This window comes from Paroedura picta, chromosome 13 (genome assembly GCF_049243985.1).
Source record: "Paroedura picta isolate Pp20150507F chromosome 13, Ppicta_v3.0, whole genome shotgun sequence".
Taxonomy (NCBI): domain Eukaryota; kingdom Metazoa; phylum Chordata; class Lepidosauria; order Squamata; family Gekkonidae; genus Paroedura; species Paroedura picta.
Window position 1 is genome coordinate 38,369,980 of NC_135381.1, and position 12,788 is coordinate 38,382,767.

General features: G+C 43.9%; 1 protein-coding gene across 4 annotated transcripts in view; it reads left to right on the forward strand.

The window, feature by feature from the left end:
* Window positions 1-12,788, forward strand: part of BRWD3 (bromodomain and WD repeat domain containing 3) — a 77,468-nt gene that overhangs the window by 23,025 nt on the left and 41,655 nt on the right. For all 4 annotated transcript variants that reach the window (XM_077309010.1, XM_077309011.1, XM_077309012.1 and 1 more), the window contains exons 12-15: window positions 2,503-2,543; window positions 9,960-10,064; window positions 10,784-10,937; window positions 12,242-12,376. In XM_077309010.1, coding sequence (XP_077165125.1) covers window positions 2,503-2,543; window positions 9,960-10,064; window positions 10,784-10,937; window positions 12,242-12,376 — 435 coding nt within the window. The remainder of the gene's footprint in view (window positions 1-2,502; window positions 2,544-9,959; window positions 10,065-10,783; window positions 10,938-12,241; window positions 12,377-12,788) is intronic.

Sequence of the window (12,788 nt, forward strand, 5' to 3'; positions counted from 1 at the left end):
GCCAGAAGTCAACCAATGAGCTTTATGGCCAAATAGGGATTTGAATCCTCATCTCCCCAGTGCTACCCTAGCACCACATTAGCATGTGGTCCATCATGTTTTTTTTAAAAAGAAAGTTGCTTAGGAACTTTGATTTAATTCCTTCTATGTATACAGGTTCATCCTAAGCTGAATTAATAACAAAACATTTATTTCTGCGTTGCAATGAAAGTGTTTGTCTTAAGCATAATTCCCACATTGCCAGAGTTGCTGGTTTAGGGTGACCTGTAAAACCTTTTACGCTGTTTGAACAAGACCTCTTATAACAAACCAGAGGGAGAAAATAGAAAGGTAACCAAAGGCTACTAAACTAATGTGGGAATAAGCTTATGTGAACTCTCTTTGAGCTCCAGGTCATAAAAGGTCACATTGCAATACATTTGTTCATCTTTTACCTGCCACAAGACTCATGTCTTGGCTGTAGCAAATCTAAAGATGATACGCAAAAATAACCAAATTTATTCTGGTGAGAAATGTTATGGTGATCCTCTGCGTTAAGTGCAGACAAGTTGCTTCTGACCAATGAAAGCCTATGAGTTAATGACTCCCCCCCCCCCCCAATGTACTATTGTTCACAGCCTTGCTCAGGTTTTGCAAACTAAGGACAGTTGCTTTCTTTATTCAGTCAATCCATTTTATTACTGGGTATAGCAGCCCTTTACTCCTTCTCCTGAGAATGTTTTGCTGCAAAGAACTTTGCAAGAGTGTGTTGAAAAACAAACAAAAGCCAAACATGGAGAATTGAAGGTGGGGAACCAACTTTTGACCCATTAGAAAAACTGGGAATCAGGAGGATACCTGTTGTGTGATGTTTCCTCTTTTAGAAGTATGCTTAGTGGCCTTTAAGGCACCACTTGGGGTCCCTTCCTTGTCCATCCCCTACAGTAGCGATCCCCAACCTGTGGGCCATGGACCACATGTGGTCCTTCGATTAATTGGAGGTGGGCCGTGAAGGCCGCCTCCCCCCCCCCCCCGGCCCTTTACTTCATCCCCCCGGCCCTTTACAACACACTTCGGGTGTCATTGTTTCCCATCACTCCCAGATGGGACTATCTCGTTGCAGAGAAACACGCTCAGGGTTCCCATTGATTTGTCATTGTCATGAGTTAAAATTTCCATGAAAATAAAATGTTCTTTATGTTTATTGTTATGGTGTGTCTGTCTCTTATTTTGAAGGGGTGTTTAAACATTACCATAGCGATCAGAGAGTGTTAGGGCAGTGGTTGAGAGTAGAGGAGTAAACTTCCCCCCCCCCACTGGGCCTCAGTAAAATTGTCAAGCGTTGAGTGGTCCCCAGTGATAAAAAGGTTGGGGACCACTGGCCTAGACAGATACCTTAGGACCAGGGGTAGTCAAACTGCGGCCCTCCAGATGTCCATGGACTACAATTCCCAGGAGAATCCTGGGAATTGTAGTCCATGGACATCTGGAGGGCTGCAGTTTGACTACCCCTGCCTTAGGATGCTCTGGCTGTTCTATCATTAACATTGGCTTAGGTATGACAAACCCTCTCTAAAAATTGTGCAGGTACACTAAGCACTGCAATTACTTGTGTCACCTAAGCTACAGGAAAGCAAGTTGAAATTTGAAACAGTTATTGAATATATTTCAACCCAACATAATACCTTCCCCTCCCTTCTTGGTTTGAAATTTTATGAAATGATGTTGAGACTGTTGTGCAAGTGACCTCAGGAAGCCACAGGTATATAAGACAGGTGCTGTTATTTGAAGGCATAGGGATGTTCTTCAGCAAGCTCAATTAATTAATGAGCTTGCTGAAGAAGAGCCAGTTTGGTGTAGTGGTTAGGAGTGCGGACTTCTAATCTGGCAGGCCAGGTTCGATTCTGCACTCCCCCACACGCAACCAGCTGGGTGACCTTGGGCACTGATAAAGCTGTTCTGACCAAGCAGCAATATCAGGGCTCTCTCAGCCTCACCCACCCCACAGGGTATCTGTAGTGGGGAGAGGAAAGGGAAGGCGACTGTAAGCCGCTTTGAGCCTCCTTCGGGTAGGGAAAAGCGGCTTGTAAGAACCAACTCCTCCCTTCTTCTTCTTCTTCTTCTTCTTCTTCTTCTTCTTCTTCTTCTTCTTCTTCTTCTTCTTCTTCTTCTTCTTCTTCTTCTTCTTCTTCTTCTTCTTCTTCTTCTTCTTCTTCTTCTTCTTCTTCTTCTTCTTCTTCTTCTTCTTCTTCTTCTTCTTCTTCTTCTTCTTCTTCTGCTTCTTCTGCTTCTTCTGCTTCTTCTTCTGCTGCTGCTTCTTCTGCTGCTGCTGCTGCTGACCCAACCTCTATTACTTGCTGTCAGGTATCTGCTAATGGCCCTCTAGTGATCCTTCTGCAAGGCACTGGGATCTCTGATCCTGTTTGTAACACTTGTAAATAACATGGGATGGGGAGAAAACTGCAAATCGGCCAAATAGAAAAGGGAAGGATCGACTAATTTCTTCTTTTTTTTAATTTAAAGGACAAAGTAGTTGCTGTTCAGTTCTGCAACAACGGAGACAGGTAAGCTTGTTCTAGACATCTTCAACAGCAAGGTGATGTTTTTAGGAATATTGTTTAAAACTCCTTGAAAGCAATTTTTAAGAGCCATCTTGTGAAATGCTAGCTGCAATTATTCTGGCTTACACTTTGGAAGGGGATTCTTCTGAAGCAATAATACTCTGTAGCAGCAGATTCCTGTCCACGTCGATTGCCCGTCTGGCAGTAATAGAAGCAGGGACGACTCTGCCCCCCTGAAATCAACGGCAGCTTCCCCACAGAGCTGGAGTGGAATCAGGCTTCCACATTACAAAGCAAAAGAAAAAAAACAACAACGCTCTCTTTGCTGCTTTGTAGAAAAAAAAGCATTTGTCCCGTTGTGAGGTCGTGAATAAAAACATCTTGTTACGTAGCAGCAACGACTGAATTTGCTGCATCACTAGAGAGCATTGAGTCTGCACCTGCTTTCTGGTGTCCAGCTGTTTCTCTGTGCGTGAATGGAGCTCCCTCTGCATTCATGTTACGTTTCTTCCCGTTGCATTAAACAGCTCCAGAAGACTTGCTCAACTTTTACTCCCAACAAGTACTTCTAGATCACCTCCACAGCCTGTCTCGAGAGCCTCTGTGGTGCTATGAACAGCTTCTCGCTTAATGTCGTGGCCCAGATACACTTTCCCCCCCTAACATTTTGACTCAGCTTGCAGAGTCTTCAGAGCTTTCTCTATATTTAAGAGACTCCTGTCCTTCAGGAGTGATGAGCTAGTGTGTGTGGCAGACCTCAGTGCCCTGCATTGTAGAGGACCATTGGCTTGGCAGTCCAAATCTGGCTAGAGTGGGGAGGGCTAATGTGTAATAATGGCAGCCAAGAGAGGAAAAGGTTGCAGCAGTCCTGGTGGGAAATGACTGAGAGTTTTCATTGAGGAGATGGAGGGGGAAAAGTCATAACTTTGCATCATTTTAAAGGGAGAAGTGATGCGATTTCATGATGGGTTGAATACGTAAAGGTAAAGGTAAAGGTATTCCCTGTGCAAGCACCGGGTCATGTGTGACCCTTGGGGTGACGCCCTCTAGCGTTTTCATGGCAGACTCAATACGGGGTGGTTTGCCAGTGCCTTCCCCAGTCATTACCGTTTACCCCCCAGCAAGCTGGGTATTCATTTTACCGACCTCGGAAGGATGGAAGACTGAGTCAACCTTGAGCCGGCTGCTGGGATTGAACTCCCAGCCTCATGGGCAAAGCTTTCAGACAGCTGCCTTACCACTCTGCGCCACAAGAGGCTCTTTTGAATATGTACATGACTTAAAAAACAAGTCAAGTCTTTGCCCCTGATCAACAGGGAGGATAATAATAATAATAATAATAATACATTTTTATTTTTGGCCCACCCTTCCGAACACTCAGGGTGGGGTAACATCAATAAAATCAGCATACATTTAAAAACTTTAAAACAGTTACAATACGCAGAAATTGTAAAGATTTTCAGGCAGGGGAGTCCCTTGGTAGGGAGCCAATCTTCTGGCTGGTCCTAGCAGTGAGATCAGCTATTTCAGTTGATATTATTGGGGGCCTTGACCATAAGCCGATGAAACAGTTCTATCTTACAGGCCATGTGGAACTTATTAAGATATCACAGGGCCCTAATGTCTCCCAGGAGCTTGGCCCTGGCCCTGGTTGAGGCCAATTTTACCTCTCGGGCTGGGGATCCTGATAAGATCCTGATTTTAAGATTGTATTGATCTTGGGGAATTATAAGGGATGAGGTGGCCCCACAGGTATGCTGGTTCCAGACTGTTTAGGGCAGGGGTAGTCAAACTGCGGCCCTCCAGATGTCCATGGACTACAATTCCCAGGAGCCCCTGCCAGCATTCAGGGCTTTAGGATGTTGGTAAGTGACAAAATAATTTAAGGGGAGGGAGACAGAAGGAAAAATGAGCAACTTAGTAATGCATAATACCTCCTTAGGAATGACCATCATGAATACAATGATTTTGAGATGAGACATCCAAGTAGAAGGATCAGTTTAGGCAGATGGTGCTCCAGAATGCTCAATGGTAGAGAGGCAAAGCACGGCCACCTCATAATAGGGGTGGTACTAAAAGCCATGTTGCTTGATGAAGTTAGCCAGTGACAACATGCAGAGAGAGGCAACAAGCTGAAATAGGGCCTTTTTGGCCTTGGCTCCAGCTTGGTGGAAGGAGTTGCTGGCTGAGACACCGGCCCTGTCAGATGTCAAAATTCTGAAGGGCCTGCAAAACGGCACTCTTCCACCAGTCATGCAGTAGAGGCCAAGTATAAGCACAGAATGAGCCTCTTGTGGCGCAATGAGCCTCTTGTGGCGCAGAGTGGTAAGGCAGCCGCCTGAAAGCTTTGCTCATGAGGTTGGGAGTTCGATCCCAGCAGCCGGCTCAAGGTTGACTCAGCCTTCCATCCTTCCGAGGTCGGTAAAATGAGTACCCAGCTTGCTGCTGGGGGGTAAACGGTCATGACTGGGGAAGGCACTGGCAAACCACCCCGTATTGAGTCTGCCATGAAAACGCTGGAGGGCGTCACCCCAAGGGTCAGACATGACTCGGTGCTTGCACAGGGGATACCTTTACCTTTACCTTTATAAGCACAGACTGACATCAGAAAGGGCCTCTTCCCCTCTTCTTCCCTTCCTCTCCTCTCTGAACTTAAATCCTGGATATAAAATCCAGAAGTTTTCTGACCCATGTGGCCTGTGCAGGGACATTTTAACAGGGTATCGAGTTTATAATTTGAATAGTTTGTATTGGTTTTTGGTTTACTATGCACGTGTTCTGTCCTGAGCCTGCTGTTGGGGTGGGGTGGGGGGACAGTAAATTGAAATAACAAATACATAATAAATAAATAAAACCCTGGTGTAAAGCAACTTCTTTATAGAAACATTAAACAATCATTAAGGCTGGTAAGAGGTGACTCAGGCTTGGAGGCCTAGGGCATGACCAGTGTAAGCAAGAGAAGGGTGATCAGCAGTGTCAAAGGCAGCAGAGAGATAAATGAGGCAGAGATCTTTGGGTTGGGCAAGGAAAAGATTGCCACCTATTCTTGGGAGGACAATTTTAATGAAGTTTGTGTTGGATGAAAGCCTCGTAGTAGAGTGGAACTGGCATTGAGTAAGAAGGATCGCATAAACAGAATATTGGAGGAATTTAAAGATAAGGGGTAGAAGGGAAATTGGAATGGATGAGTTTTTTTTTAATGGGGGAAATGGGTGTGCTAGGCTACAGTTAGAAAAGAGGGATATATAGAAAGTCAGGTTAATGATGTGATCTGGGGGTGTTGCAAGAGGAGATTATCAGCAATTCAGAGGGACAGGAGTCCCTCAAAGTCAACACAGAAGTCTTCTCATCAAGTGAATTGCAGGAAGGAGAAAAGAGTTGAAGGGATAGGAGAGGAGAGGAGACGACTGAGAGGGGATCTTCAAGTATTTAAAAGGCTGTCTAGGATGGAGCAGAGTTGTTCTCTCTTGCCCCAGAGGGACAGACCAGATCCTATGGGATTTGTCAGTCAGTCAGTAACCTTTTATTGGCATAAAATATGTCTAAGACATATAAAAATAGGGTTTAAAATGTCAACAAAATAATAAAATAGGGTTACATAACCAAACAGATCTTAAAATGATTAAATAAACCGTAAAAGATAAATACGAGGTAGGCAGCATATTATAAAAGCATCTTAGTTAAAACTCTGGCAACTAAAATGGTTACCTCTGGGTCTTTGTCAGAGAGCAGAAATTGCAAGGTCATAGATTTACTTACAGAAGGCAGCAACAAAATTGTCATCCCCACACTGCTCATATAAGGGGCAGTCTAACAAAATGTGTGAGACAGAGTCAGGGCAGCCAGAACCACACGGACAGAGTCTCGCATGGTATGGGATATGGTGGAATCTTCCCTCTAAGACCTTTGAGGGGAAATCATTCATTCGTGCCAGGAGAAAAGATCTTCTCAGGGGTGGGACATCAAGGAGATGTAAATATGTAGGAATAATATTTCTCTGCATAATGATGCCAAAGAATACTGGTGAGCAGACTCGAGGCTGGGTAGGTATGAGTTCCGAATGGGATGAAATTAATGCAAAAGAAATTCCATCTAGACATCCGGAAGAAGTTCCTGACAGTTAGAGCGGTTTCTCAGTGGAACAGGCTTCCTCGGGAGGTGGTGGGTTCTCCATCTTTGGAGATTTCTAAACAGAGGCTGGATAGCCATCTGACGGAGAGGCTGATTCTGTGAAGGCTCAAGGGGGTGGCAGGTTACAGTGGATGAGCATAGTGCAGAGGGTGCGACTAGATGACCCAGGAGTTCCTTTCCAACTCTATGATTCTATGGAACAAGATGGAGTAAAGAGAAGGGGGGGGGCGGGCACTAGAGATACCAGTTTGGAGCTTTAGTTTTCTTCCTGAAGGTGGCAAAGCACGTGACTAGTTTCCCTTTTTCAGTGTGGGCATATTTTGAGGTGACTGGGCTGTCCTTTGACTTTCATGGGCTTTCATGGGCGGGATTTGCATGTTTTCTTTTTTAAGGAAAAAAAAAACCTTGCACAGGGCTTGTGCAATGTGTACACTGCTGGAGCAACACAACTGAAGCAGCTGTTCCACAAACCACACTGAGGGCTTGACTTGGATAACAGGAAAAAGACCTCCTGTGAACAGGGTCAAAATCACCATCTTTACAGGCCCATGGCTAAATAAATGCCTCGGAACTGCTGCCATCTCCTCAATTCAATAGGCAGGATTAGAGAGAGAGGGAGAGAGAGAAAACAGAATCCAGCTATTTCTTTCCCCCCTCTTGTTTCTATTATATGTTCCCCAAGAGAGATGCTGATGTCATTTTTAAAAGTTGTTTGAACTGAGGTATTGAATTCACGACATGGCCATCTGATAGTGGTTGAACAGATGAAAGGAGTGAATGTTGTACCCTATTTATATTGGGCTGTATCTGACCATTAACAACCATCGTAAATTCATCGTTTTCTGGCCACAGAGACTCAAAAGCACTGCTGAAAGTCCTGGAAAAGATTTAATGCTGTCTAACTAAGTAGGCTCTTAAAGAGCCTCTTGTGGCACAGAGTGGTAAGGAAGCAGTCTGAAAGCTTTGCCCATGAGGCTGGGAGTTCGATCCCAGCAGCCGGCTCAAGGTTGACTCAGCCTTCCATCCTTCCGAGGTCGGTAAAATGAGTACCCAGCTTGCTGGGGGGTAAACGGTAATGACTGGGGAAGGCACTGGCAAACCACCCCGTATTGAGTCTGCCATGAAAACGCTAGAGGATATGACCCGGTGCTTGCACAGGGGATACCTTTACCTTTAACTAAGTAGGACTCTAATCTAATACAATGTTATGTTTTCTGTTTCAATGATTTCCCCCCCCCCTAGTCGAATTTGCTTAAATGCAGGGTTTGTTGATGAAAGGAACATATAGACATGGAAGCTTGAAATGAGTGTATAAGCCATGGGTGCAATCCTGGAAAAACTCATTGAAATGGATAGTTGAAAGCCTATTGTTTGACAATAGCTATATTCCGAGGTCACCAGCAACTAAACAGAATTTTGTCAATTTCCGGCAGGAGCACAATTTGTTTGCTCTGTTTCTCTTACTCCTCTCATTTCTCTTCACGCACAGAGGAAGAGTCAAAATGTTCAAGTCTGATTGAGCGCCAGGTGCCAAAGCAAATTGGAGTTTGTTTACTCCTCACAAACCGGAATCCTAAGCCTTGTTGTCAATCTTATTTTGAGATAGGAAACAAACCCAGATCGACGTCTGCCTATGGCAGGGGTAGTCAAACTGCGGCCCTCCAGATGTCCATGGACTACAATTCCCAGGAGCCCCCTGCCAGCGAACGCTGGCAGGGGGCTCCTGGGAATTGTAGTCCATGGACATCTGGAGGGCCGCAGTTTGACTACCCCTGGCCTATGGACAGCATGGGGGAATCGCTGTTTGATCATGCCGGGAAGCTTTTGGTCATGCTTTCTTTGCAGAGTGCAGTAGGGAGAATAAGGGCAGTTTGCAAACATGGCAAACAAGCTTTGCTCCTGCCCAACATTACACACCTCATCCCATTAGCTACAGTGTGCCTTGGGCACATGTACCCTGATCTGAATTCCACCCATAAAGTTCAATCAGTATTGTGCCATGTTCTCAATCTTTGTGTGAATATCTGTCACCTTTGTATCCCACTAGTAAAAGTCGTTAAACAACTAAGGATGGTTTTTGCATGGGTGTACATCATTGGATTTCTTTGCACCTGACTTCTGTCACTTTGGAGTTAGGAGGCGAATTTCCTCCACGCCAGACTGGCCCTAGATTAGGGTTGTGCGCTCCGGCGTGCTTTGGCCACTTTGGCGATCACTGAAGCCGCTTTGGGCCTCAGTGATCACCAAAGCGGCTGAAGTGCCCCAAAGTGCACAACCCTACCATAGATTCTGGGAATTTGGGGGGGGGGAGGAGTGGTATCATCTGGGCATGATAATTGTGAACTATTATCCCTATGGTGGGCAGATAATTGTGAATTTCCTGCATTCTGCAGAGGGTTGGGTTCTCCATCTGTGGAAATTTTTAAACAGAGGCTAAATTGCCATCTGATGGAGAGGCTGATTCTGTGAAGGTAAAGGGGTGGCAGGTTACAGTAGATGAGCAATTGGGATGTGAGTGTCCTGCATAGGCCAGGGCCTTTTCGGTCCTGGCCCCTACCTGGTGGAAAGAGCTCCCGGGTGAGCTGCGGGCCCTGCAGGATTTACCAGCTTTCCGCAGGGCCTGCAAAACGGAGCTCTTCCGCCGGGTTTTTGGTTGAGGCCGGGGTCAGCAAATGAGTGCCAACATTCCCCCCCCCCCAGACCTAGCATCTCCTCCCCACCCGCCCTGCTGCTCTGATAGCAGGGGTGGGAATAATAAGTTCCGCCATGTTGGGATTGTTTTAAAGTCTTTTAATGGGTATTTTAATGGGGATAGGACTGCTGTGACCCGCCACGAGCCTACGGGGAGTGGCGGGATATAAATCCAATTAATAATAATAATAATAATAGTGCAGGGGGTTGGAGTAGATGGCCCAGGAGGTCTCTTCCAGCTCTATGATTCTATGATCCTAGATGACCCTGGAGATCCTTTCCAACTCTATGATTCTATGACTGTGTGAACAAACTCCCTTGTAGCATTGCTGTTGTGTTGATGTGGATGGTTGTACTGTTACATCTAGCGTAGCCTGTTCTCACATTAGATGATGTGTATGCATTGGTGAAATGATTCTTCTTTGTGAGGCAAAGTTGAAAATATGACTGTGCAGAAACCGTAAAAGTGGTGCAAGCCAGGCTCCCACCAGAGAACGCTTTCCCAAGGCCCACCTAAATGCAGGAGGACAAAAGGATTGAGAGCCTCATGGGTGTGACTTCCTTGTTTGTTTGCTTTTTTCCTTTTTTTTACTGCAGGCTGCGGTTTGTCAGTGGAAGCAGAGATGGCACCGCAAGAATATGGCAATACCAAGAACAGGAATGGAAATATATTGTATTGGATATGGCTACCAAGATAACTGGGTAAAAAACACAAAAACATTTGTAACTTTGACACCTTGTTACTGTGTCTTGTGTAACTTAGAGACAATTCCAACATAACCTGTTTTTTTTTCTCCATGAAGGGATTTATGTGAAAAGCAGATCAGTTAATCTAAAATTCTGTGGGAATTCATACGTTTCTTTTCTACATTTTTAATTTGCCAAATTGTTCAGGAATAGCGTTCCATCTGGGGAAGAAGAATTCCATCTATGGGAATTCATACGTTTTTTTCTACATTTTTAATTTGCCAAATTGTTCAGGAACAGCGTTCCATCTGGGGAAGAAGAATTCCATCTATGGGAATTCATACGTTTCTTTTCTACATTTTTAATTTGCCAAATTGTTCAGGAATAGCGTTCCACCTGGGGAAGAAGAATTCCCTCTGTGGGAATTCATACGTTTCTTTTCTACATTTTTAATTTGCCAAATTGTTCAGGAATAGCGTTCCACCTGGGGAAGAAGAATTCCCTCTGTGGGAATTCATACGTTTCTTTTCTACATTTTTAATTTGCCAAATTGTTCAGGAATAGCGTTCCACCTGGGGAAGAAGAATTCCATCTGTGGGAATTCATACGTTTTTTTCCTACATTTTTAATTTGCCAAATTGTTCAGCAATAGCGTTCCATCTGGGGGAGAAGAATTCCATCTGTGGGAATTCATACGTTTCTTTTCTACATTTTTAATTTGCCAAATTGTTCAGCAATAGCGTTCCATCTGGGGAAGATAAGGTTCCTAAGATGAAGGTGACCATGGTAGCTTGGGATCGATCTGACAGCACTGTTATCACAGCAGTCAACAACTTCCTTTTGAAAGTCTGGAATTCTTATACAGGGCAGCTTCTTCATACCTTATCTGTAAGTAGAACTGAAAATGGATGATTTTTTTTAAAGACTTCTAAGGATTTAGAAATTTAGATTCTGTATTTAGAACAGTATGTTGTACAACCCTGAACCAAATGTCCGGGATAGAGTTTATCTTACTTGGTTTATTGTAGTGATTTATATTTCAGAATTGATGTAATTGTGAATTAGAAACAGTCATTAAACAGAATATCTTGATTATGCTCTTGCAAAAGAACTTGGGAAATATATCATTGGTATCAATCAATCAGAAATAGTCATTAAACAGAAAATTCTGATTTATGTTCTTGCAAAAGAACTTGGAAATATATCATTGGAAACAATCAATCAAACAATCAATCAATCAAACTTTATTACAGTGGTTCAGACCTAGTTATACGAAGTCAATACATAAGACACCAAAAGAATATGTCTGCATCTTCCCCAGGCTTGGTATCGGGTTGCCATGTTGATTTCTTTTAATTTTTAGCCTTTTAAATTATTGTTGTTGAATTTGCAGTTTTCTTGGGTTTTGGATTGTACATTGGTGGTGATTCTCAGGGTTTTAAAAACATTTTTATAGATTCGTATGGTTGTACATTCATTGGATTCTCTGATTTTACTTTTCCTAGACTTTATACAGTTTTAGTTCTTGGTTTAGCTTGGGAAATTCTTGGATTGTACATTGAAGGTTATTCTTGGATTTCCCTTTTAAAAACAGATTCCTCATAGGGAATGCTGGTGCCAAAAATATTGGTATTCTCATCCAAAATCCCCAAGGTCTGAATGCCAAACTGGGATTTGCTCAAGTAGCTTCCTGTCAGGTTTGCTTTTTTGAGGTGGATTCTTCGTTTTGACACTGGTATTGATGCTTGGGTTGTACATTGACAGTAATTATTGATTATTTTTCATTATGTTAGATTTTTGGGTTGGTATTTGGAAAATGGGCATACTGATACCTAGAAACAAACAAAATAGATTACTTTTAGCTGCACATCCTTATGGTTCTTTCACTAAACCAGTATAGAATTGACTTGATGGAGTCTGGATGAGAATCATGCAGAGAGGCCAGCTGTAATCAGATGTTTCTCGGGTCTCAGCCATGGGCCTGACAGTACAACTCCATTCTGCAGGCCCTGCGAAGCCATAGGAGAGCGACTGTGGCTCTGTGGTAGAGGATGGGGTTTGCATGCAGCAAATTTCCAGGCAAAGCATCTCAGATGCCAGCTTTCAAGAGAGATTCTTTCTGCATGGAGAGCTGCTTCACTTGGGACTGGAACCTTTGTAGGAAACCTAACGTTCTTCTGCCTTTATCGCAGGGACACGATGACGAAGTGTTTGTTTTAGAGGCTCATCCATTTGACCAAAGGATCATGCTGTCTGCCGGACATGATGGGAACATTTTCATTTGGGACATCGAAAAAGGAACAAAAATTCGCAATTATTTCAACATGGTAATGCAGGCCACCTTCATGGGCTCAGGCAGGCTCTGGGGCAATAAGGAGCATGTTCAAAATCTTATTGTCAGAGATGCCAATCTTCTACTAATTTGCTTGTCCCGGGCCAGTTGCAATTGACTGAAGTTAGCAGTTGGCACTGCACACGCTAGTGCAGGGACTCATGGGAATTGTAATCCATGGACATCTGGAGGGCCGCAGTTTGACTACCCCTGCTCTAGTGCTTCTTTTTAGAAATCAACAGCCTATCTTTGCAATGTGTCTCAGCTTGAAAGAGCTAGGACAGTACCAGGGGAGAAGCAGTTGGTCAATTTTTAAAATTATTTTATTTATTACGGTCATTGACCAGCATCAAAGTATCTACAGACCACATACATTATTACAGCGTTTTAACAGGACTTTCGGCATC